Consider the following 25,149-nt stretch of genomic DNA (forward strand, 5'->3'; position numbering starts at 1 on the left):
TTTTAAGTGACTCTGGGAAAGAGTGAAGTAGTGTTGCTTTTTACTTGTTCAGAAGAAGTCTCCTTTGTCTGCAGGTACACTGCACAAGAGGTCACCGGCTGGTTTCAGGGGAGCACGCGGTGGAGACAGAAGTTGCTCATTACCTGGTCGATCCGATGCACGAGGAGCCAAAAGGTCAAGAGTTAACAAGTGGCTGGGGAGGGGGTGGAGAGGGTGGTGTGGGGTCAAGGCCCGCTGGATCAGGATCAGAAACACTGAGAGGGTTTTTTAAACCTTTTTTTTTATATCATTAAAACATTTTCAAAAGACCAAAAGGAAACAAGTCCGAGACATGATGCTAATGCAAAGTTTTTATTAAAGAAAGAAAAAAAAAGATAATACCAGACAACATGATGCCCCTTCAACAGATTCAGCACAGATGCTTTGCTTTAACAACAGCAGAACGGGGCTGGAAGAGTTTCACACTCAGCACCACTAAAGACTGCTGCAGCCTTTACAGCACCCCACACAATGGAAACGTCTCGAGTGAGGATTCAGAGTTGGTCCAAACAAAACAGATCCTCTTTATTTACTTTGGTAAAAACAAGTAAACAAGGCTAAATCTTTGAGGCACAGCAAAATATGAAAGAGGCAGCAACAGTACAGTGATTCAATACTGCTCTGCTAAAGGCACTTTTACAAACAAAGGGGATAAGAAAAAAAATACCGAACAAACTTTAAAAAAGATCATCAACTGCTCTTCTTCACACATGTAGCATCCAGGTTTTTTTCAGGACACTCGTGTCATACGTTATTAGTAAGATGATCCATAAAAAGTTTGACACGTCACAGAGAACCAACTGTGTGAGAGACACTTTGCAGAAAAACTGCTAATAAAGCCGCTATTAACATGCTCAAACACTTCATTTCACAGCAGAAGTCACTCATCTTTATTCATGAATGTGTTGAGCAGCTTGCAGCCCTTTATTTCATTGAGAATTTCTCCAGGCTAATTTCTTGGATTAAAATTATGGCTAAATATGAAAAGAAAAAAATGTTAGGTTTTTCTTTCAAAGTATCAAAAGCAAATCAAAGAGAATACATGTTGTTACCAATGAGACGCCTAAATATGAAGTTTTTTTTCCCTCTTTGATTTGAAATAAACAATGTTTCACATGACTGTAAATAGTGTCTTAAAGTTCTGCAGCAGACTGTTTATAACCATTCGCTCAAAATATATTAATGGGAAGATCCCAGAGGAAACTGAGTTTAGGTTCCCTAAGCTTTGGGACGGCCAGTCCTCGCTACCACCACACACACAACCCAGGGTGCCACCTTTTTAAAAAACTAAGTCTGGTCTATTTTCAGAGGAAAAAATATGGTTTTGCAAATGTCTAACGAGTACAACCTCAGCTCTTAGCATTAATTTAATAACAGCCTTATTAGCGTGGTTATTTACAAAGTGTTCCCATGGCAACGATGACCTGATCTGTTGTACTCAGACAAGCTGATAATAGATGAGGTTTATGGAGATTATTACTTTTTCATATCACATGGAATTAAAACACTGCTGCTCGGTGTGAGAAGAAAACAATAAAGAAAAGGAAAAAAATGAATTGAATTAACAACTTTGTTCATAATTCACTCATCCAAACGCACAAGACAAACATAAACAAGGCTTGGAAAACACTGTCTTGTATCATGTGGCTCACTGCAAACTAATCCAGTTAATAAACCGGAAAACCCTTACTGGTTCTAACTTACTCCTGACAAGGTCTTTGCTGTTAAAGGTACCCGGTGGAGTTGTAAACAAGAGAACCTTATGCTTCAGAGTTTCTCTTCATAAGTTAAACATTTATTTTGAAAGCTGATTGTTACATAAGTAGCTGCTAGCTTGTGTTCTTCCCTGCTTCTGTGGGTGCAGTGCTTTGTTTCAACGCATGCTATGTTAATCGAGTGTCAATCAGCAGAATAGTGTGAAACCAACTATGAAAAAAAATAAAATAAATCAAATAAGTCATGTGACCAGTTATGGACTCTCACAGTTAAATTCCTCTGGCTAAGCTTTTTCTTTTTTTTACCTTTCTTTGCAGTCATGTAGCATGCCTTTGTTTTTTTGTCTTTGTGTTGTGCCCATCTATAGTCGAGCTGAAAGTCTGTGTAGCAGTTTTATATCATTTTGCAACTCTGTGTGGCATTTTTGCTTCTTTTTTTTTATCCCACTTTAGTTGGTTTAGGTCATTTCACTGTTTAGTAACTATGGGTTTCTATGGCGTCACCTGACCAAAAATTGTTAATCAGAGTTTCTGAAGCCATTTTCACACATGCACTGGAGTTCTGAAATGTTCTAGAGCTGTTCCGGACGGGTCTGCAGGGTCTGTGTGAACACTAAAGTAGGCAGTATTCGCTCTGGACTCCTGGTGGAGATTTTTCATCTGGCCCCCTATTAAAATCAACAAAAGAGCAGCAGGCGAGACAACGTGCAAACAAGGCAGCAAATCTTCTGAAGAATTTACTTGGTGTGTGCTTCATTGGATACATTCAGCAGAATGATATCAACACAACGAGGAGCCACGTCTCATCTTGCCACTGTGTAATTCCTGCATCATGTCTTGACTCCTGCAGTCTCCTGCTGTGAAGCACAACTGCAAGAAAAGTCCAAACTAGATTGGCACATTCTCCTGAAAATCTCCAGTGCTCATGTGTGAAAACAGCTTGATACCTATGAGCCAACTACCTCTCTTTACCTCTGGCAGACCAGAGCATCACCTGGCTACTTCACTGGCTCCACCGTCTCTATATGGGTTCAGGTATACATGCAAGGTTTAACCAAAATGAGAATGCTTTAAAAACGGCTCCATTTGGCCACTAATGGTCAAAACCTCCACAGGGTACCTTTAACTCCCCAGGCAGCATCTCTACAGCAATCGTACTGCTGAAATTATTACACTGAACAGTGAATCTGCCCATCCATAATTCCTCTATTTATCAAATCATACAATCTGCATAATTTTTTTCTTTATTTCAATTGTCACAGTCCCTTCTTCTCCCATTAACTTTAAACAAACACTAACTAGAAAAAAAAAGTGTCAAGACTGACGTACAGCACAGGGACACACGAGGTCGCACAGTACCAACAGCAGAGCTCTGATCAAAGGATTGCTATAAGGACACTTAAACTTGAATATGTACAGGTAAAATATTTCCTTATTCATAAAATGTATTATAAAGTGTCAATGCACTTAAGATTGAAAATTGCATAGCCGTGTAATATTCCTTATATCTGCCAAACTGCTTACAGTACAATCTACTCTCTGGCATGATAAATGTGGGGGAAGTTACACACTTGTCTGCTGAAAAAAGATTAAAATTACACTCAAATATCAATATAGGGCTGCATTTCAATTAATGGAATTTCATAACTGTACTGCTTGGGCCAACTGAAAATAAACTACAGTATCCAACGACGGGTATCTATTCAGAAAGTCTAAAGGAAATAATGTGACATGAAAGTATTTGCATCCACCAGCTGCCTGTTAAAGATTTTGTTCTTGATGGTGGAAAAGACTGTTTGTACTTCCTATGGTCCCAATTAGCAGTGTAAGTAACATTTAATGCACTTGCAGACAAAACAAGAACACAGGAAATTTGGCAGTGTAATTCCACTTCTTTGGTGTTCAGTTATGCAGAACTGTTTTGGAATTATGGTCTTCGGAGTCGAATACTAGCTCCTTTTGAGGAGTATTTCTGCACAACACAATCAAATTCATGCTCCAAACAACTCATGTGTTTCCTAAATACTGCTGGAGCTAATGTTACACACACACACAGACACACACACACACACACACACACATTTCCCTCCGTGACCTCACCTGCTGGGTAGACTTGTCAAACATTGTGCCTGTTCTGGCGCAGGCATCATGGAAAGCAGCTGGAGATAAACGCTAGGGTAATGCATGCATGTTCAGCCTGACTGAAAGATGCACCGTTATTGATGTTGACTTGTATTGAAGCACTGACTGATGGATGTGGAGTGTTGATTTAAAGCAGCAGTTCACTGGAAGACAGATTTTGTAACCTGTGGACATAGCCCTGTCTTTATGCTAAGCTAAGCTAACTGGCTGCATATTTAAACCTACAGACATGAAAGTGAAGCTGGTATTCCCTCCTTCACCAGAAAGGTGTGTTGGTGTCAAAATGATTACATTTTCCTTTTAATTAAACCCAGTTAAATAACAAAACCTCCTCTGCAGTGACTGTACCGAGTCAGTGGTTACATGCACGCAGGTGAACATGTGACGCCATTTCTTGTAAATGAGGGTGAACATAAATATAGATTTACTGTATGTATATATATATATATATATATTTATATATATATATCCATACTGAAGGATGGAGGCTTCTATGGATTTGCAAGAGAAAGAAAGATAGAGTGTGGGCTGGGTTATCACAGTGGAGGTGACTGGGCAGTTGGCTGCTCAGAGATCAGTGGTGGCCTTGGCGGTGAGGGCCTGGATGCGGTTGGTGTTACAGTTTTTGCAGAGGACGTGTCCGTCCAGCGGGTAGCAGCCCTGGTTATCCCCCTCTGAGAGCAGAGAGCCACAGTCCTGCGGGACACAGACACTCTGTCAGTCCACAAACAGATCATTTGCCTCACTCAACAATCCGACGCATTCATCTCCTCACTGTGTTCACGCCCTAAATGACACATCTACTGTTGTTTAAAAAATGAGCTGGAGCCAACCTACTAAAGGGCCTCTGTTCCTTTTTTTTTGCCAGCTGGTGAGTCTGGGGGGAAAATAACTGGTTACTAGTGCATAACACTGGCAACACACATATTCAAACCTGGATTTCTGTGTAGGCTTATAAAAAATTGTCTCCATTTACAGATTTTAAATTGAGACTCTGTCACAATATCCGACGCTCACCACACAATCGTTGTGGCATTCACACTAATAATGTTGTTAAAAATATTGATATTTCAATCGATATTTCAGGTTTTAAAATATGCCACAATTTCAGCATGCAGCTCTTGAGCTGCACTGTGTCTTTAGGATCATTACCCTCATGTAGAAACCATCCTCTTTTCATCTTCAACTTTCTTACAGACAGTGTAATGTTGGCTCCCAGATGGAATTAATTTCAAACAGAGCCTCATCACTTCGGAGTCTGTTAAATCCTCCTGAAGGTCTTTCACAGTTAGTGATCAGTTTCATGATCCACTGAGCAGTTCTAAAAGTATTTTGGCTCTTCCAGACTGAAATTTGACCTCAACTAACGTTTCCTAAAGATATTATGAACTAAGCAAACAGCTATCCGAGAATGCTTTGATATCTCTGTACAGCCCTCTCAGTTGTGACCTGTTTTTAAAGTTTCTAGAATTTTCTTAATGTTAGACAGCTGCTTAGAGGAGAAGTCAGAGTTCTTAGAAAGCTTTGAAATTTGTATAATCTGACATTTCTTAACGATGATGTGATAATGCAATAATTAATGTCTTGGAAAAAGTTACCTCAGGGCTCATACTTTGCCATTAAAGCCCTGTTGTCTGTGACAAAGGCTTAACCTCGACCCTTCTTTCTCTCTTACACACACACTTATTCCATCTACTCATGGATCCCTGGTGACAAAGTTCTTCTCTTGTTGAGCCCCTTCAGCTGAACTAATCTGCTTTGCTTTCCTTTGACCTTTATTGTCTGCAAGACGCTCCGCGCGCTCGCACTGGCATGGCTTTTAGACAATGTGACAACGTTACTTCTCTTTTAGTCAGGCACATAATATCTCAGCGGCACTTATCGACTCAGCGAGTGGCTGCTGACAGACTGGTTACTATGTAAGTCTATGAACTTTAACTGGGAGACAGTGAAAGCTATTTCGAGGCAGGTGAGCATAGGGTTGATTCACTCGTCTCCCTGAAGAGGTGACTCGGGGACAAGTTTATACACTATGTCTAAAACCTTCATGTGATTGTGACTGTCACGTGGAATGGCGCACCATAGCCACAAAAGAACACATAAAGCACGCATACCTCGCAGCGGTAACACTGCACATGGAAGTCACGGTCCAGGGCCACAATACGAACAGTTTCCTCCTGGCCTGGAGCCGGCATTATAGGCTCAGAGCACACACAGCAGCGTGGAGCAAACTTCCTGTGAAAAACAAGCGCAGAACAATAGCAAATATGACACAACGTTAACTTTAATCTGCCATTCGTAAGAAGCTTAGTGATCTCACTATAGTGAGGTCCGTTACTCAACAGATTAATCTGGAACTAAGAGTAAAAAACACCTATGTATCATGCAGCTAAGGTCTACAACTGGCGATAGACCACATTGTATTGCAACACCACTTTGTAACACTGGACGTGACATGAGTCACTGTAGTGTCTAGTCTCTTAGAGCCAAAAGAAGAAGAAGAGGAGGATGTAGCCGGTACAGGCAATAATGGACAAAAAAAATACGGGGAAAAGAGTACTGCGATGAGTAGGAGTTAGTAGAAAGCACAGATATCACAACAATGGCATTGTATTGTTAACGTTGTGGATGCAGTTTATGTTGCAGCTGTATCTATTCTCAGCTGATTCACAGCAACCACCGTGGCACTGATCCAACTTATTCACCACTTTCCAAACTTTTCAAAGGAGTACTTAGCAAAAAAAAGAAAATGTAGCAACATTTCAACAAACATCACTTTCTGACTTTAAGCACAGAGCAGAAGACTTTGTATCGAGGCATCAGATAATACTGCAGCTAATTCAAGGAACCAGACGACAGCTGACAAGTACGTGAATGTGAGTGGGAGAAAGGAAAATTAAGGCATTCTGTTGCACTAATCTAATAACAATAGCTGAAAATATAAGTATGCTGTAAGTTCATGGCAAAATACTGACATCGATCCCCACAATTACCCAAATAATGAAAATTTTAATACCAACAAAAGCTTAGTCAACAATTAGGGGGCAACCCTACTTCTTTGTTTTGAACAGTTTTGCATATCTAAATGGAAAAAATAAATCCATTTGATTATTTGTACTCAATAAATGTTTTGTCTTTGTTTGTTTTTATTTGTCTGTCAATCACTTCCGGACCCATACAATTGATCTTCCAAGCCCCACAACTGCAACAGAATATAAAAGACTTAAGTAATATATTAGAAAATTATGTCAATTATTTCAACTATTTAAAAAAGCCACAGCTTTTTCTTCTCCTTAAGAAGCTTAACACTCATAAATACACGCACACACACACAGGGTGGTAAAGTAAAAAAACTACATTTGCTAAATATAGTGAGGCATTTACAATATCTTCATAACTGACTCATAAAAACATTTACAGAACAAGACTTCAAGCCAGTAACTCCGGAATTGCCTTGAATGGGAAGAGGTCTTTCTAACAATAGCATTGATGAGGATATGAAAAGCACACTGAGATTTTAGGTCGTGTCAGGCGACCAGGGGTCGGGTGAACACTTCCTCTATTCTTCATTCTCATTCGGTGTCTGGGAATAAGGAATTGAAGTATTTGTGTGGCTCTGGGGAAACCACGGCTGCACAGTATTTGCTTGGGCCCCAGCTCAGCTATTCCTCGACACAAAGGGCTGGTCTGCTGAGGTCAAACTTGTCATGTGGAATTAAACAGTGGCCCAGTGCAGCCACAAAGTAGGATGCATGCACACACGCACGCACACACGCACGCACGCACACACACACAACACACACACACACACACACACACACACACACACACACACACACACACACACGCACACACACACACACACACACACACACGCACACACACACACACACACACACACACACACACACACACACACACACACACACGCACACACACACACACACACACACACACACACACACACACACACACACCAAGAGCCAGCTGTTAGCTTCTGTTTCCTTTCTGGTCACTCAGTGGAACACTTCTGGTAAGGTGATGGTTATGCAATCAGTGGAGGGTGATACAATGACAGGAATGTACACTTAACTTCATGTCTACATCCCTTGGTCACCAGACTTGCGCAATTGTTAGCAATAATTCCTGTAAAGGAAACCCCAAGCTCTCATAGTACTGAGGCTTAAATATAGTTGAATTTCTACATTACACACACACCCTTTTATTCAGGCAAAGATCTACAACAGCATCAATCTGTGTTTCTTTTGGCATATCTCTGGTTCTTTAGCTGACATATTGTACAATGCACACAGGCTAGCTGCTAACTTTTGTTTGTCTTCTGTTTGGTGCTGGATGGAAAACTTAATTAAGGTTTATTGGATATTTTTCTTCAGGAGCAAACAACAACAAAATGTTGCAGCCACAATGCACTGAAATGCTCCTCAGAAGTATCCTACGTGGAAATGCAGCATCCAGGAGGCTACAGATGATTCATCATCGGCTTGTCACTCTGAACAGCACACTTCGTATAATTTGATGATCTATGACATTAAAGCTAATGAATGTGAGGAGCCCCGCATGTGAGAAGACAAACGTCCACATCTGATGGGCCAGGCGTTTTGCTGGATGTGTGAATCGAGCAAGTAACTGCAAAAGAAACTTTGTGGTCTTGTATGTCATTTCCAAGAAATGCAAGGACAACAGTGCTTCTGTGGAGTAGTTTTTGCATCATGTCCTAGTCCCTGTAAGATTTACTCAGGCGCTGCTCAACCTCTTAATGTCCTGCTGTGAGAACACAGAAAATCTCTACTACAGGAGTGAAACAGCAACGGCACTGTCCTAAATGTGTGATAAACTGCTTACTACACATCATGTGTACAGCTAACAACAAAAAGTATGTAAATAAAACTATGTTGCATCAGTCATTGCACCTGGCAAGAAGGATTTAAAACAAGTGATTGGAGGCAGCCCGACAAACAGAACGGTTCTGCATAAGGCCCGACCGATTATCGGCCCCACCGATATATCGGGCCGATATTTAGCATTTTGGGGATATCGGCATCGGCCATACTTTCCATAAATTTCCACCGATAAGTTTATATAATTTTCACAACCAATTTTGCAGCCGTTTGGTTCTGAACGCGTCTTCTGCTCTCGCCACTTTGAGTTCATGAGCATTGCCCCGCCCGTCACAGCATCTGATTTGTTTGGTACACAGAATACAACCAATCAACACGCAAGGCTGCAAACGGTTTCAAGGCGGCTGTGGCGCAAGTTGGGGGCGGGGTGGCTACTGAATGCTGTGAGCGGTTTCAAGCAGAGTGGTGTATTACTTTATAGCTCTGGTTTCAAGGCGGCTGCGGTGCAAGTGGGGCCGCAGTGGAGGCAGTACTACTTGAAGCAGAGAGAACAAACTCCCTTCAAGGTAAGCATATATGAGCCTTATCCCCTGCAATAAGTCACAAACACACCAACGTTGCAAAAGCACGGCACCACAACGTCTTTATTAGTGTATACAACTAGTGAAAATGGTCCATTTGATCTGTGTAACGACGCAAACCTTTAGCTCACGTAAGGATAACCAGAATGACAGCGAATACTCCTCACTGAAACGGTTGTCCATAAAGCAGTCTCAGCATAGTGTACAGTAACTTTTAAACCTCCACATGGAAACGTGAACGTGTCTGTAGTTCTACACGAAAGGTGGACTGAAAGCCATGGTCAATGAAGACCAAATAAAACGTGTTTGTGTTTGTTCCTAACCATTTGTTAGTGCAAGCCTGCTAGCTACTTGGTAGCCTGCCGGTGTGAGAGCCTATCTCGTTCCGTAACAACTGGTTACCCAGCACGTTAGAACCAACGGTGATTGATCGTAATGTCCCTCTTAATTAACTTTAATAAAAATTAAGTTTTGGCCAGTCGATGCGTTTCAAACATCTGGAGTAACATCTTGTTACGGGTAGCCAGACAGGCTGTCACACCACCACCAAGTAGCTAGCAGGCTTGCGCTAACAACCATGGTGTTAGGTGAACAACTTCATGAAGCCGTACACGACGCGACTCAGATGGTTCATTGTAAAGTTGTACAGGGATGTTTATGTTTATTTTACTGTTTAAAAATGCTATAAGCAGCTCCCTACACTTGCTTTTTAGTTCTCAGTCAGTTAATTTTCTATTACTTCTTAATATAAAAATAGCATATATTCAAGTATTCTCATAGCAGGGAGTGATTTATTTTTTTATTGATAATTGTGTATTTATATTATTATTTTATTTCCCGTTTTATTCCAAGTTATGTTTGGCTTTATTTTACTAATGCTGCTGGCAGCTCCATGCACTTTTCATTTTTACAATTAAAAAGACTTAATGGATATGAAAGTTTGTGTCAGTGTGTGCTATTTTTAATTTATCGTGAATAATGTTTCTATTTATCGGTTGCACATATCGGTTATCGGCCTCCCATTTCCATAATTATCGGTATCGGCCCTGAAAAAAACATATCGGTCGGGCCCTAGTTCTGCACAAAGTTGGAAATCACATTTTGGTTTGGATGAAACAGTGAGCTACATATTAGCTAAAAAGGTACCATCAACAAAGAGTTCTAATGAGGGCTGCGTGGTGGTGCGGTGTTAGCACTGCCGCCTCACAGGAGTTTGAATCTCAGCTGGGACCTTTTTGTGTGCATGTTGTCCATACGCATGTGTGGGTTCTCTGCGGGTACTCCTGTTTCAGCACACAGCCTCAAAATATACATGTTAGGTTAATTGGTGATTCTAAGTTGATCTTAGAAGTGAGGGTCCATGTTTGTTGGTCATGTATGTGTTAACCCTGTGACGGACTGGTGATGTATGCAGGGTTTAGCCTTGGATAGGCAGCTGGGATAGGCTCCAGCCCCCAACAACTCTTATTAGCATGAAGCGACTATGGAAAATGGATGGATGGAGTTCTGATGGCATTTAATACCTTAAGCCCCTTTATGTGAACATATTCCTTTTGACATTTTTTTTTTTACTTCCCTCTGGAAAAGAGCCTAAAACTCCATCAGTAACACCGCCACAACTATAAAGCCCCACTGAGTAACCTAATTCCACTGATAAGACACTTTTCTTCTCCTTATCAACAGGCCACATTTAAACTGTTAAATAAAAAGTGTGATTAAAGAGAAACAACAGCCTCAAAACAATGAGTCAGCGACACTGGTGTTATTGAAGCTGTTCTAAGAATTTGCAGACAAAATATTCATGTTCACATAAACTAAAGCATTCATTCTCTTCTCACCTCTGCCAAGTGCTGAAGTCATTTTCTAACCTGAGGCAGAGTCTAGTTTGTTACAGAGAACCATCTGGAATGTCCTCCATGGAACCTGTTTAGAATAGACCAAACACTCACCAAAATAATCCCTGGCAGGTGATTGGATGAAGCTTCTCACTGTCTATCAAAAGCCAACTCCAACCAATCAGGTGAACAAATCACAGCCAGCAAAGCCAGTCAGTGAAACGGAGCAACTGCTGAACCGTTGTAAAAGCTGTCCACAGCTGCAGGAGCAAGACCCGACTGGTTCAAACTTCTGTGTTCTGGCCACAAATGAACAGCTCGGATTCTCCCCAAACTCTGATCTTGTGAGAATCCAGCTGCCTCCCAAGTTAAGAAATTTTTCCAACTGCTTAATAGTTGATATGTTTCAACGTCTATTTGTTAATCTTCTCTGCTGGATGTTTGGTATTGGACAGATGAAAACAAGCTGACTGCATGTGCCTGGATGACAGTACTGATGAAAGAAGTTGATATCAATTCAAACAGTGAACATCTTGGCTATCGAAAAATGATCTGAAAGGTGCTAAAACAGACTTTAGCTGATGATTCTTAGAAGGTTTGTTTCCATTCTATATGTAAAATAGTTCAAATAAAGGTGTTGATAACAGCAGCTTTAAATGTGTGCAACAAGTTTGAGTTCATACTTGTGGAAGTCCTCGATGCAATGAATGTGGTTGGAAGCGTCCACGGTGAAAGGGATGCCGTCCAGGCTGCGGTGGCACACCACACAGGTGAAGCAGTGAGGGTGGTAGGCTTTCCCTGTGGCCCGCAGGATGCGCTCCATGATGGGCTTACTGCAGATGGTGCAGGTCTCAAGGGTGTTCTGTAGACACAAACACAAAAGCCCACAGACACCCACGTGATTACACAAGAAACCTGATGATGCAGGAAGTGATTTTAAAGACCCATTTCCAGCTGGACTTAAAAACTTAAACGATTAGCTAACTGATTTAAACCAGAGTGAAAAATCTGGAGTGGTTGTTCTGCATTTCTTCCGGTTTGAAGCATGTGATTTGGAACGACCCATTGCCAGTGTTCCATTCTGCTCCCATTTGGGCCTGTGCAACAAATAAATCAACACAGATAGGACCTTTAGCTCGGCTGTCCTAAAATGCCTCTGAAGCTGAAGGAATCTGATTAGCACTCCCCTCCAAACACAAACAGTCATTTTTCTGCTGCCCTCTCCCACACTCCATCCTCCCCTATTCAAGAGTGTGCGCAGTAAATATCTCCACTTTGTGATGACTGCAGGTTTTCTGCAGCCAGGCGACTGGGCAGGCAGCCCGCGGGGGGACGTGGCGGCTGCCCGCCTCTGACTTATTGGTGGCATCTCTCTTCTTAATATCTACCGAGAGACGCCATTTGTTATTTCAATATTTCATAAATAACGACTGCCTCTCTAAACAGCTATGCAATTACATGGGATGGATATATCATGTAAGGGTGATCAGTGTGCAACCTGATGAGGCCGTGTACGAGCTTATGGGCCCCGCTGTCACTGCTTCTTGCTCAGGCTTTTCCTGGATCTTTGTTGCCTCTCTGCCCCCCCCCCTCCCTCCAGCCCCCTCGCTCCCTCTCTGTCTGCGCTTGGCTGGGCTAAAGAGTGCACGGTTCAGCTGCTCCCATTGGCCCCCGCTGTAGTAGCAAGCTGCCTCAGTGTTTCCAAACACAGCTCGGGGTGTGTAGCAACACTGCGCTGCGTCATCCGCTGCCTCCCAGATGCCCCACCGGGCCCTGCCGTTTAAAATGACACTTTAAGACCGCTCGGCTGAGGTAAACTCCCAGCCACTCCCGTCTGGTCACGCTGCACATGCACTGGCATTTATGGTTTATATTCTAATGAGCGGCAAAGCTTTTTACAGGACGAGGGTCAGTGAAACTGCACTGTAAAGCTCCCGACATGATTCTAAAAGCACGATGGGGAGCCACCGGAGGCTAAGAGGGCATGAGAGGAGAGCAGCTGATGTATGACTCCAGGCTGGAAGGGAAAAAAAAGTGGGTTTGAAAAACGGCCGTTTCTTCAAAGCACTCCTGGAGAGGCTGTATTTCATGAAAAGCAATGTGTGCAGACAAGCTCTGCGTTCTTTTTTTTTTTCATCCCTCCAAGATGGTAATAGAAATAAACATTATTCCCAGGGCTATATTTGTGTATAAACAATGTCCATATTGCAGTCCTGTGCGATCCTGGAAGTGGAATAAAGCCTTTAATGAGCTCGCTGCACTGAACCCTTGAGGTTTGCCTCACACACACACACACAGACAGAGAGAAGTGGAGGTAGAGGGAGGGGCTGGGGGGGGTTACATTTGCAACCTGAGAATCTGAGTAAGATACCAGGGCCAAACAGCACGAAATCATCCTCAACTCATCTGTCTGCATTTCTACTTACTTATTCTCATCTGGCCTGCATGTGGGAATACCTTGCCCTTGTTTAGCTTAACTAGAGCATATGATTTCACAGCACACAGTTCCTCGGGGCTACTGTAATGAGTACAGTACTCAAAAGACAAAATTTCCTCTCTTTTTCTCTGACGGTAAGATTCTATGACCTCAATTCATTCATTCTGCCCAGCTTCTGTTGTCTTTGCATTGCCTCCTTTTGTTTGGGATAACATTTATTTGCCCGGTTATATAAACCCAGATCCGATGTCAAAACTGGAAAATGCACATGGGTTTTGTCTGGGAAATTCTACAATTTCTGCTCTCTCTGTCGGACATTAAGGTCCTCTGCAGTTTGCCACTAGAGGGCTGTATACGTCTGCACATGTCAGAATTTTGCTTTCCCCTTGACTAAATGTGATGTATTCAAGCATATGTATTCTCTTTCTCCCCCCTCTCTCCCTCATACATTTCTCTAAGTGTTTGCCCAGAAGGCTAAACAAATGTCTAGGCAGATGAGGTGGAGTGAATTTAGGTCAGACAGCCTCCTGCTGACCCGAGGGGTAAGCGGAGTGCGTTAAAGTCAATTGTGGCCCTCTTTTCTTATTTTAAACTCTTTCCAATTGCTACAAAGTGCTCTCAAAACACCAAAAGGGCCGACACAGTCCGGCTCGGCCTCTAAATGTTTAGTAACGGTCTCTCAAACTGTGTTAGACACAGCTGTCTATTGGAATGAGGAGTGTGATGGCAAATAAAGCATGTAACAAAGTTTAGAGGTCCCATGTGCTTTGAACTGAGAGAGAAAGAAGGAAATAAATGCAGTCACACAAGCCAAACACATACATCATGAAGGGTCAGGTAGTCTGAAACTGAGTATTTTGTTTCAAAAATGCAAACAGAGTAAGACCATCTCAGTCGTTTCAACTTTAGATGCACTTTGTAGATTTATTAGATCAAATTACGTCCAAATAACTTAAAAACAATGAAGAAAATCAGTTTTTTTTAAATAAAGGTCCAACACTAAACTAACAGAGTTGATCAAAATTATAGCTGCCAGAGGGATAAAACTCCAGAATACACTGAAAAATTCTTCACATGGAGGAGCCTCACATGTTTCTCATAAAAATAAACTCTCACACACAGTCAGTTTGAGAGCTAAACAGTTTTTTTCTTTCCTCACTTCTGAAAATACTTCAAATAAATGAGTCTGGGGTCCCTGACTCAATGCAACACATCTACTGTTGAAACGTGGCTGAAACAAAAACGTGTGATGCAAAAAGTAAACACTACGGCTGCAGTAAGCTGAAGCTGCTTGCATCTCCTCCACCCCGATCAACACACATTTTACACCTATCTGTTCCCTTTTTTTGCACATGGCCAAGTCGGGCTGACAGGAGGCCGGCCACAGTTCAGTGAGACCGCACGCAATTTATGTCCTGGCACGCTGAACTCAGAGTGAGCCAAATTTACAGATGATCTGATTCTGTGCGTGTGCATATGTGTCCAAACCCTCAAAGAATGTGATGCCAGGCCTTGCCGTGGGTATTAACTACACTCTACTGAAGGCAGCTCAGAAATATCTAACAAGGGCCAGATAAAAGATGGAGCCGAGCACTGTCACTGCTGGGTTTGGTTTCCTTTGGAATGAATAAGGCATACTGACTTGTTGGTGAATTGAGTTAAAATACTGAAACTCCTCCTTGCTGCTGGAAGGTGTCTGCAGACTTAATCAACCCTGGCAAGCAGCTTTTCTCCCTTTTATTGCTTAATATGGGTCAATCAAGCAGGACAAAAATAAAACATTTAGCCAAAAAGGGTCCATCTATCCATCCATCCATCCATCCATCCATTATCTGCCGCTTGTCCGGGGATCGGGTCGCAGGGGCAGCAGCCTAAGCAGAGAAGCCCAGACGTTCCTGTCCCCGGCCACTTCCTCCAGCTCTTCTGGGGGGACTCCGAGGCGTTCCCAGGCCAGCCGAGAGACATAGTCTCTCCAACGTGTCCTGGGTCTTCCCCGGCGCCTCCTCCCAGTGGGACGGGCTCGGAACACCTCACCAGGGAGGCGTCCAGGAGGCATCCTAACCAGATGCCCGAGCCACCTCATCTGACTCCTCTCGATGCGGAGGAGCAGCGGTTCTACTCCGAGCCCCTCCCGGATGACCGAGCTTCTCACCCTATCTCTAAGGGAGAGCCCAGACACCCTGCGGAGGAAACTCATTTCGGCCGCTTGTATTCGCGATCTCGTTCTTTCGGTCACTACCCACAGCTCGTGACCATAGGTGAGGATAGGAACATAGATTCGCCTTCTGGCTCAGCTCCTTCTTCACCACGACGGGCCGGTGCAGAGCCTGCATCACTGCAGAAGCCGCACCGATCTGTCTGTCAATCTCCTGTTCCATTCGTCCCTCACTCGTGAACAAGACCCCGAGATACTTGAACTCCTCCACTTGGGGAAGGATCTCATTCCCGACCCGGAGAGAGCATTCCACTCTTTTCCGGTTGAGGACCATGGTCTCAGATTTGGAGGTGCTGATTCTCTCCCAAAAAGGGTCTATAATGTATTATTATGTATTATGTATGCATGTAAAATACCAGGTACTGCCATGTACCTGTCATTTGCTGTAAAATAAAAGAAGCAAGGAAAATATAATGAGGGCAATAACGATGACATAAGACAGATGAAATAATTCCAAAACTGCAAACTACAGCTAACAACTAACTCGGTTGCAACTCGACTCGCAAAAATGAAGATCCACTTTTTCCCCATTAAAAAATGGATGCTTTTGTCCAACTTCCCACTTGTTTGTCACATAATATAAAAGATGAGCTCCAGGTCTCATCAATTAAGCCGATGTCAAAATGCCTTTAACCTGCACTCTTTCTAATCAAGCGATTCTCATTTTTTTAAAGTTGCAAAATTAAGTCTTAACGTAAGGAAGTTATATTGACAAGTCACTACCCAGTTCTCAGCTTCTGCAGTTATCAATCAGATCTGCCACTAGCCTGTAACATCAGGTTTCAAAGAGCAAGATGGCGATGGCCAAAATCGGAAAACTGTTGATTCAAATTGGGAGTCCACAAACCAGCGAGTGACCACATCTGAGCAGCTCTGCCTAACCTCTTTAGCTGCTGTGCTGCAAGTTTTTCCCAGAGGTCCAGAAAACATATTTCTCACACACCCCTATTTACAAAAGAGACATCTACAAAACAGAACACCAGCAAACAAGACTAAATTTAGAATTTTCAGTCCATCAGGGTTTGTCAACAAACATTTCTCAGAGCCCAGAAAAGTCCACAGGCAAAACAAGAAGACGTGGGCGGGGCCAGTGGGGGGGGGGGCACTGAACACTGTGAACCCAACATGAAGACAGACCTGGAAGCTTGATTCACATTATTGGGCGTTGTCTTTCTGTTTCTGGACCCAAAAAGAATGCACACATGAGACCATATCATTTAATTCAATTCATGAAAAACGATCTTTTCGTGAACATTTTTAAATGTTACTGGCGTGCATGGATCACATTGTGCTTATTCAAGGAATGGAATTATGATACAGTGTGAATCTGATGATGTGTCTGGAAGTTGCATTGCAGACTGTAAACACTATTTTAAATGACCTCACTGCTCAGCACTGTTTCAGCTGGTACACTAAATATGAAGCTAGCAATAGCAGTGGATTAGCGTCTTGGCGGGATGTGGTTTCCTAGAATCTTTGCTGAATATCTCACCCAGTAGGACCCCGGCTTGAATTTTTATGAATGGAGAAAACACCTGAGATATTATGTGTTAATGAGTTAGCTTTAATGCTGTGAGTTGGATATCATTATGTTTATTCATCTGCTTCCAAAGCTAAACTAACCACCTGTTTGCTGTGGCTGTTGGACACAGACTGGTACCCTACATTATTAAGTTGGACCAAGAAAATGAAAAATGATATTTTTTTCTTTAAAAAAAAAAGTGACTGACAGTAATAGTAACATCAATAGTAACAGACTTGTTGTTGAACATGGTTATTTTCATTAGCCCATCCTCTGAATAAATACCACACATCTTAAGTTGGAAGAAAAATCTTTCAATACCATCAGACCCACATAAGAGTCATGTTTAAGAACAACAAAAATGTCTCTTCAGTTTTTTTCAACCACCTGAAACAACTATCAGTAAAAATCGGCATCAAGTATTTTCACAAGTGTTTCGTCATTGTTACCTTTCAACCAACAAACCCAAATAAAATAAATTCAACATATTCTTAGATTTCATCTAGATTCAGTTTTCTTTTTTTTTCATTATTATGAATAATCGTTAAATTAATACTTTCTGACATTTGGCCAGAATCTGAAGATGTCTTGTTACAGCATTAAAGCTACAGTATTAAATCTATTTATTGAAAACCCATCCCACTCGTGGGTTGAATTACCCCACCTGTGTCTACGGATGCCGACATGGAACAAGCCGTCAACAGCACTAAGTTATTATCTTTGTATGCCTTCCTTTTTGAAGTGCATTCAAAGTATAGTTACATCACTCACAGCTGACTTGGCACCAACCTCTGTTGGTGGACCTACATTTTTCAATAGCAGATTTGGCAAAACCCTTCCAATGCTACTGTGAACAGACTTCAATCTTGTGCGAATCCTGTCTTGCATATTCACAAGACAGGCTGGTTGCTACTTCAATATTTAGTTTAAGACATAAAAAGGAAGTAAATTGAAAAGATGGACAGTTACTATGAGATTTTGAGAGCTAACTTGAGTCAGCTGACAAAGAAGGAGATAGATTTATCACATGCAGGAGCTAATGGTGTGTTATTACATTCTTTAGCTAAATCATAGAGGTGACAGCCAGAGGAAAATGCCAGAAATTTGCTTTGGTTAAAGATGGCTGGGAGCAAATTGAAATCACCACACATTTGCAGGATTGTGAAGCATCCCCCTTTCCCTGCTCTGTGGTCTGCACAGGCCACAAAGGTCGGAAGTTCTGTGTGTGTCGTGTACGTGTGTAGAACTCCATTTTTCTGTTTCTCATTTTTTCAGCTGATCGTGATCACCTCCCGGCCTCATCCTGAGAGGGTTAACATGTGAGCAGCACCCTGCAGTCCATCTCTCACCTGAGACTCCAGACACGATCCAATCCACGGCTCTGGCATTCAGCACAAATAAAAATCTAGTTTTATATCTTTGATTGCTTTCCAGTGAGCAGCACTGGCATGCTGACTTTGTCTGTGCATTTTCAAAGCATCAGGCCCACAATTGTGAGAACATGATGATATATTAACAAGATATGACTCCCTTAAAAAATCCTGTCATTTATAAGAGCGTTATGTAAATCACCCACTCTAATCTTCTCTGCTGCCTGGATGCACGTAACTGAGGTGTGCATGTTTTTTTGTTTACATGTGGGTGTGAGTGAGCATGTCATGCAGTGAAAAGTGATTCTACTAATGGTTTGCTAACTCAAGATCAGTGACCTTAAAACGCTTTTGACACTCATCTGTGTGCATGCAGCTCAGTCCGGATGAGTGTTCTGAGGTTTCGGTGTCTCTGACCTGGAATGGCTCTGCTTCTCCTGAATCTGGGTTCGCCCAGTTCAGATCGGCTCACCCTCTCTGTCAGTGTGATAAATTTACACAGGGTTATGGATGACCAGCGTGTGCAGGAATGGAATCGCATCCTGCCAGAGCCTTCCCATCCAGATTTTTACATCTAGTTAAAATCCCTGTCTGACTAGTCTCAGTCAGTGAAATCTGTTTCACCAGCAACTTGTGCAGGTTTCACTTCTTTCACAGGAGTCTTGACAAACGAGTGAAACAGCACATGTCCAGTGAGATTTAAATTTCCATACATTCCATTCTGCTCAGCTGTGCAGCTTTACTAGTTCTCACAGTTTTCCTTTTTTGGCTGCATGATAACGTCAAGCTGCAGCCAACATGAAGGGACAGGGTTGACACACAGCTCATGGCTTGCTCAGGCCTTTTATTTAAAATAAAAAAGGTGGCAGTGGGGGCCCCCCCATCTCTCTATCTTAGGCTCAGTAAGAGTGGCCGGATGGCCTGTCTGCCTCTCTGCCTTAAATTCAGCTCTGCAGCAAAATGTGACCCCTCTGGACTTTGGGCAATGTCTCCTGCTCTGGTTACAGAGAGAAACTGACAAAGACCCCGGCAGTAGTTCTCTCATGCCATGAGTTAGAGTGACATTATGGTGGGTCAGCACTAGGTCACGGATATTTTTCTCTCCTGCTTGCTCCTGGTGGGGGGGTTATTGAAATAAACAAAAAACAAAAAAAAACACGAAGTAGGAAGATTTAGAAGACTCAGTGTATGGATTTACTCTCATCTCTTGTCTAAACAGTGTATTATAATCACACTCATGCTTCTTATTCACTCGCTTGTAATGGATAGGACAGCTGCATTTCCTGTACTACGGGTCAGTAATATGAAATAATGACTTGCTTGAATTTCTTGGGCTCACACCCACTGTACAGCACAATTATACACACACATAATTGTCTTGGCAAGTCTGGAGACGCACTAAGATGTGAAATCCTATTCATGCAAGTGCTATCTAATTGGCTCTCTCCTTTGAGGAATTAGACCGAGTTAATCACGTCTGAATATACAGAACTCAATTAGAGCTCTGCAAGCTAATGCAGACAGCCATGAATATTTGATGACAAAGTCAGCAGAAAGCAGATTCTCTGTGTGTTTGAGAGAGTGCTTCAGACGACAAGTAAAAGCAGGGTGGGCGTGCACCTGCCGCGACCGCTTGCCTTCTGCGTGGCCACAGCCCGCAACAACAAGCGCGCAGGGGGTCCTGAACTCACCACGCCGGCTGAAAGCCTCTGCATCTGACTACCTGGATATCCATCACACACAAGTGACAGGTGTGTGGGTGCTGTGCAGTCATTTTTAATTAAAGCCATATTACTGCTACATTACAAACTTTCTCTTCCTGTGTTGTGCTCCTCATATGGCTGGGAGCGGAGAGATGATGCTCTGTGACTGGAGTCATTGTTTCCTCCATTCCCTTTCTCAATGACAGCAGCAGCCTCAGGGGAGTTCTTGGGGATATCCCATTGTTAGTTTAGAAAGTCTCGTGTGACGTGCTGTGGAGGACATTCATCACCATGAGCCCCAATACAGCTGGCAGCATGCCTGTCGCCTCTGGGTGCTGTGGCACCCTCAGCAACTTCCCTTTGATATCTGGATAGTTTGATTATGTTGCCCTCAATCTGAGCGCACTTCGTTTTTGGGCTGACATTCCACCACATTGCTTAGAGATTAACTCAACAATTAATGTGCTAATTTTACTTGATGTTGACGTGGATGTTCTCTAACACTGCGAGGAGTGAGTACTGTTTGGATACTTTGTCATGCACTTGAGGGTTCTTGTTCCTTCACCAATTGTTGAGATTTTAGTCCAAAAGTTTCTGGAACGTTTAACTCATGGGGCCAATGTCAATGTTCTTTTCTTTTTTGGCAAAAACACCTTCAACAAAAAGTGATGGCTTACTTTGTCAATTCTTCTGCATTGCTGCAATGGGGACCTTCAAATAGGTAATTTTAAAAATATTGAACTGTATTTTCTTATCTATATCTATATAATTACATTTACTTCATTTGTTAATTTCAGGATTTATGATTTCCTAGTCACATCTATCAATTTCATAGGCTGCCTTTTGTTCCGTTCTCTGTCAAAATGATCCCACATTGCTTCAGTAATGTTGAGGTTCAGGCCATGGGGAGGAATCATCCCTCGTTAAGACCTGTTGCAGCTGATTTTCAGTCCACTTCTCGTGTCATTTGGCACAGCTCATCCTTGCCCTCCCTGTTTCCCTTCCTTAAGAATGGCTTCTTGACAGCCACCCTTCCATGTGTCCCATTTCTGATGAGGCTTCAGTGAACAGTAGATGGATCAACTGAAGGGCCAGATGCATTTCTCAGGTCCTGTTTTAGGCCTTTGTTGGATTTTTCCTATTTCTTATGTACATCACTTTCAGAAACTGTTAGTCTGAAGCTAATTTACCATTCAGTTTCCTCAAATTTCTTAAGGACGCACTGCAAACCATGCCGAGACTATTTCAGCTAATAGCTCTTTGGGAATCACCTTGTTGGTGCAAAAATACTCCTATGTCTGTCAAACTGTGTTATATTTGGCATTTTTCATAGTGAAACTAAATAAATTGGAACAAATGATGTATCTTTGCTCCAGGCTGCTTGTAACAAAGTGCCTAAAGATACAATTAAAAATAGGTTCTTTGCTAAGTTGCCTGTTATGTGTAGACACAACCCTGATTCATCCCTTGAGTTAAGGGCCTTTTTATGTTTGAATGATTCATATGTCAGTGTTAGGTAGCATATCAAGCAAAAAAAAACAACACATTCTTTGAAAAGGGTCAGGTACAAAGACTGGACTGAAAATGAGTGAAAAAGCAGCCAAAGAAAATCCTTGAAAGTCCTTCTGAAAGCCTGAAGAACTATTGCTAAAAAGATAACAGAAAGTCTGGCACCTTGGAAGCAGACTTCAGCACAGTTCTGTATTTATTCATTTATTTATATAATAGTGATTTTAATAATTGGTAATTACTGAACTAGAGGACCCCGTTTTGTGTTTTAGTTCATGAAGGATATACTGTGATGCTGAAATGTTAAGTGTTTTTATTAACTATTAGAAAATGAATAAACTATTTTGTTATTCTTTGTTGTTCTATTTTAAGTCATTTATCTAATTGAGAGCAGGAAATAAATGATATCTTGTGGCTATGGCTGATTTCTGGTGTTTAAGAATATTATTTTTTAAATTATGATCGGGATCTCAAAGCAACTTTTACACTTTCCTTATTTTCTTCTTATTCTGTATCTATTGTGTCACCAAATAGGGATAGTTGATCCTGGAACAACGCCGAGCTGTCCCTTTACTACTGTTTCTCCAACTGACATAACAGTGGAAGCAGAACCCGACACAAAAACAGTTCACAAGTTTAGAAATTAAACGTTTTTACTTTACCACTGCAGTAGTGAACTATCTATCTTTACCAGTGGGTCAGTCTACGTGTATGTAAAAAATAATTAATAGCTAAGCCATTAAAAGCCATTAAAAGGGATACACGCATGGATGTGGATGGTAGGAAGGTGGTGGGTGGGGGTGCGGGGGACAAAAAGCCTTTCCAAGATAGTCTAACAGACTGGAGGGGGTAAAAGCTCATCAGTCAATAATGAAAGTTTCCTGGTGACTGGCAGGTCAGGGCTACACTGTGCAGCTCTTCCTTTACAATAGCAGAATGGAAAATCTTCCTGTAAGAAGCCAATGAGAGTAAAGCCAATTTAATCTAAATAACAGAGCCATAGTACAACACCAGATAATGAGCATAATTACATTCGAGCAAGATGATGTCCATGACCTTGGTGCTCTCTGAAATTCTGTAAAAAGAGGCAGAAATAGATAAAGGGTTTTTTTGTGTAGCCAAGTCCCCATTCTTTATTGCTGCTCTTTCAATATGAAACTGCTGCCGATGTGACCTTGTGTTACTTACATCAGCCTCATTACATTACACTTCAACTGGCTACACTGTGGATGGTCTTTATTTGACAGAGTGGTAGTATAAACAGGAGAGTGGGGTTCTGCAACACTTTTACCATTCACCGATGACAGTTAAACAGAATGAATGAGTTTGGGCATAAAACACAAAGTAGATGGCAGTTAAAGAGCCTGTTGAAAGGAAATTAACTGGGCCCAAACTTGGCTGGAGAATACCTGCAGCCAAATAACCAGCTGCTGTAGTAACAAGACGAATATGGCAAACACAGAATTGACTTAAGAACAGTAGGCATGGTAACCTGTGTAAGCAATTAACCTCCGTGACACCGAGTCCCACTGCTGAACCTCTTCAAAGACCAACTAAGCTATCAGATATGTGATGAGTCCCAGTTGCTCTAATTTCTGTTAACTGATGTGCTTTCATGGTTAGAGGCACGTTTCCTGAAGTGAAAGGAGAAAGAAAATTACTCTCCATTTCTAAGTTGGCACTTTTAAACAGATACTTTCACTTCTATAATCCCACTGATTGAGAGTATTTGTGGTTTGAGCTCTCTAGAAGGTGGAATCACTACTGGAAAACAATTACGTAATTTCCTGCATTTTTTTTTTTTTTTTAAGTAAAAAAGAAAGGGTCAGATAAATAGTTCCAAGATCTATAAAATTCATTATCTTTATAAACTTAGAAAATAATGAGAAAGTCTACAGAATTCAGTCCATATTGCTTTTAACTACAACTGTAGTCACTGTGGCAACAATAAGCGTTTATTATTGCAGCGAGCAATTTAATTTTTTTCCCAGAGCAGCTATTTTAGCCCAAATATTACATAAAAGCAGCAGCTATATCTGTTTGCAGCGCACCTCCATTTATTCCCTTTATAAGTTACTAATAAATAAACTCAGAAAATGACTGTTGTTTTGTGGACACATTTTGGACAGCCACATTCAGGGCTTTCTCAGTTCAAAACGCTTCTGAGGTCAGAAATATTCCATCCATCCATTTTCTATACAAGCTGAATCTGTCGGTCTGGTCACGGGGGGGCTGGAGCCTATCCCAGCTGTCATTGGGCGAGAGGCGGGGTACACCCTGGACAGGTCGCCAGTCCATCACAGGGCCACACAGAGACAAACAAGACAAACAACCACACACACACACTCAAACTCACCCCTAAGGACAATTTTAGAGACACCAATTAACCTAACATGCATGTTTTTGACAGTGAGGAGGAAGCCGGAGTACCCGGAGTGGAATTCGAAATTCTTTTTAGGAAATCATGGATGTTGTGTCCCCAGACTAAAAAGGAGAGGGGGCATCTGGCCTGTTATCACTGCTCAGTTCAAAGGCCTGTACCTCTGATGGTATAGAGGTCCAAATTTTGAACTTCCAAATTTAGAAGGACACCATCAATACGGAAAGGTATTGAGAATGAGGAGTTGTCGTCATAGTACAGAGCCCCGCCCCTATCCGCCATGTTGGCAGAATGCTAGCGAGAAAACGCCATTCTCTCCGTTCGTTTACATTGTACGCGTGTGTTTTTAAATCAGTAAGTTTAAACAGTTCGGAATTGCAAGAACATGCCTGGAAATCACTGCTGTGTGAAGAACTGTTCCAGTAGCTCACATAATACGTTTGGGAAATACAGGAACAACGAAATACATTTTTTTTCGGTTTCCTAAATGGATGCAGCATCAGGGAGAGCAGGCGTCTGACCTGACGAGGAGACGCCGGATTGCCTGGCTGGCTGGACCTTACTTTCGATTGCACCCCTCCGTCGATGAGAGTGTGCAGGATGCTTCCATCCAGATGACTCTTTTTCATGGAAGGCTTTTAACCAAAGGGGTACTGTGATTTGCAGCTTGATATCGAGTTAAGAAATGTCCACAGGGAGGCTAACATCACTGAAACAGAACTAAAAAAAATAATGCTTGTTTATATCATTATCATTAATCCTCATCAATGACTCATTCTGTACTGGACTGCATTGAAATTTGTTATGAAGCTCAACATGAGGATGACCTGCTGGTGAATAGC

At 42.0% G+C, this 25,149-nt stretch overlaps 1 protein-coding gene across 2 annotated transcripts in view; it reads right to left on the reverse strand.

The window, feature by feature from the left end:
- Positions 1–335: 335 nt before the first annotated feature.
- lpp (LIM domain containing preferred translocation partner in lipoma) overlaps positions 336–25,149 on the reverse strand; it is a 176,730-nt gene continuing 151,916 nt past the window's right edge. For both annotated transcript variants that reach the window (XM_075484837.1, XM_075484838.1), the window contains 3 exons: positions 11,855–12,033; positions 6,011–6,131; positions 336–4,592 (listed from right to left, as the gene is read on the reverse strand). In XM_075484837.1, the coding sequence (XP_075340952.1) occupies positions 4,464–4,592; positions 6,011–6,131; positions 11,855–12,033 (429 nt within the window). In that variant the 3' untranslated portion in view covers positions 336–4,463. The remainder of the gene's footprint in view (positions 4,593–6,010; positions 6,132–11,854; positions 12,034–25,149) is intronic.

The sequence above is a fragment of the Odontesthes bonariensis genome, chromosome 15 (genome assembly GCF_027942865.1).
Source record: "Odontesthes bonariensis isolate fOdoBon6 chromosome 15, fOdoBon6.hap1, whole genome shotgun sequence".
Taxonomy (NCBI): Eukaryota; Metazoa; Chordata; class Actinopteri; order Atheriniformes; family Atherinopsidae; genus Odontesthes; species Odontesthes bonariensis.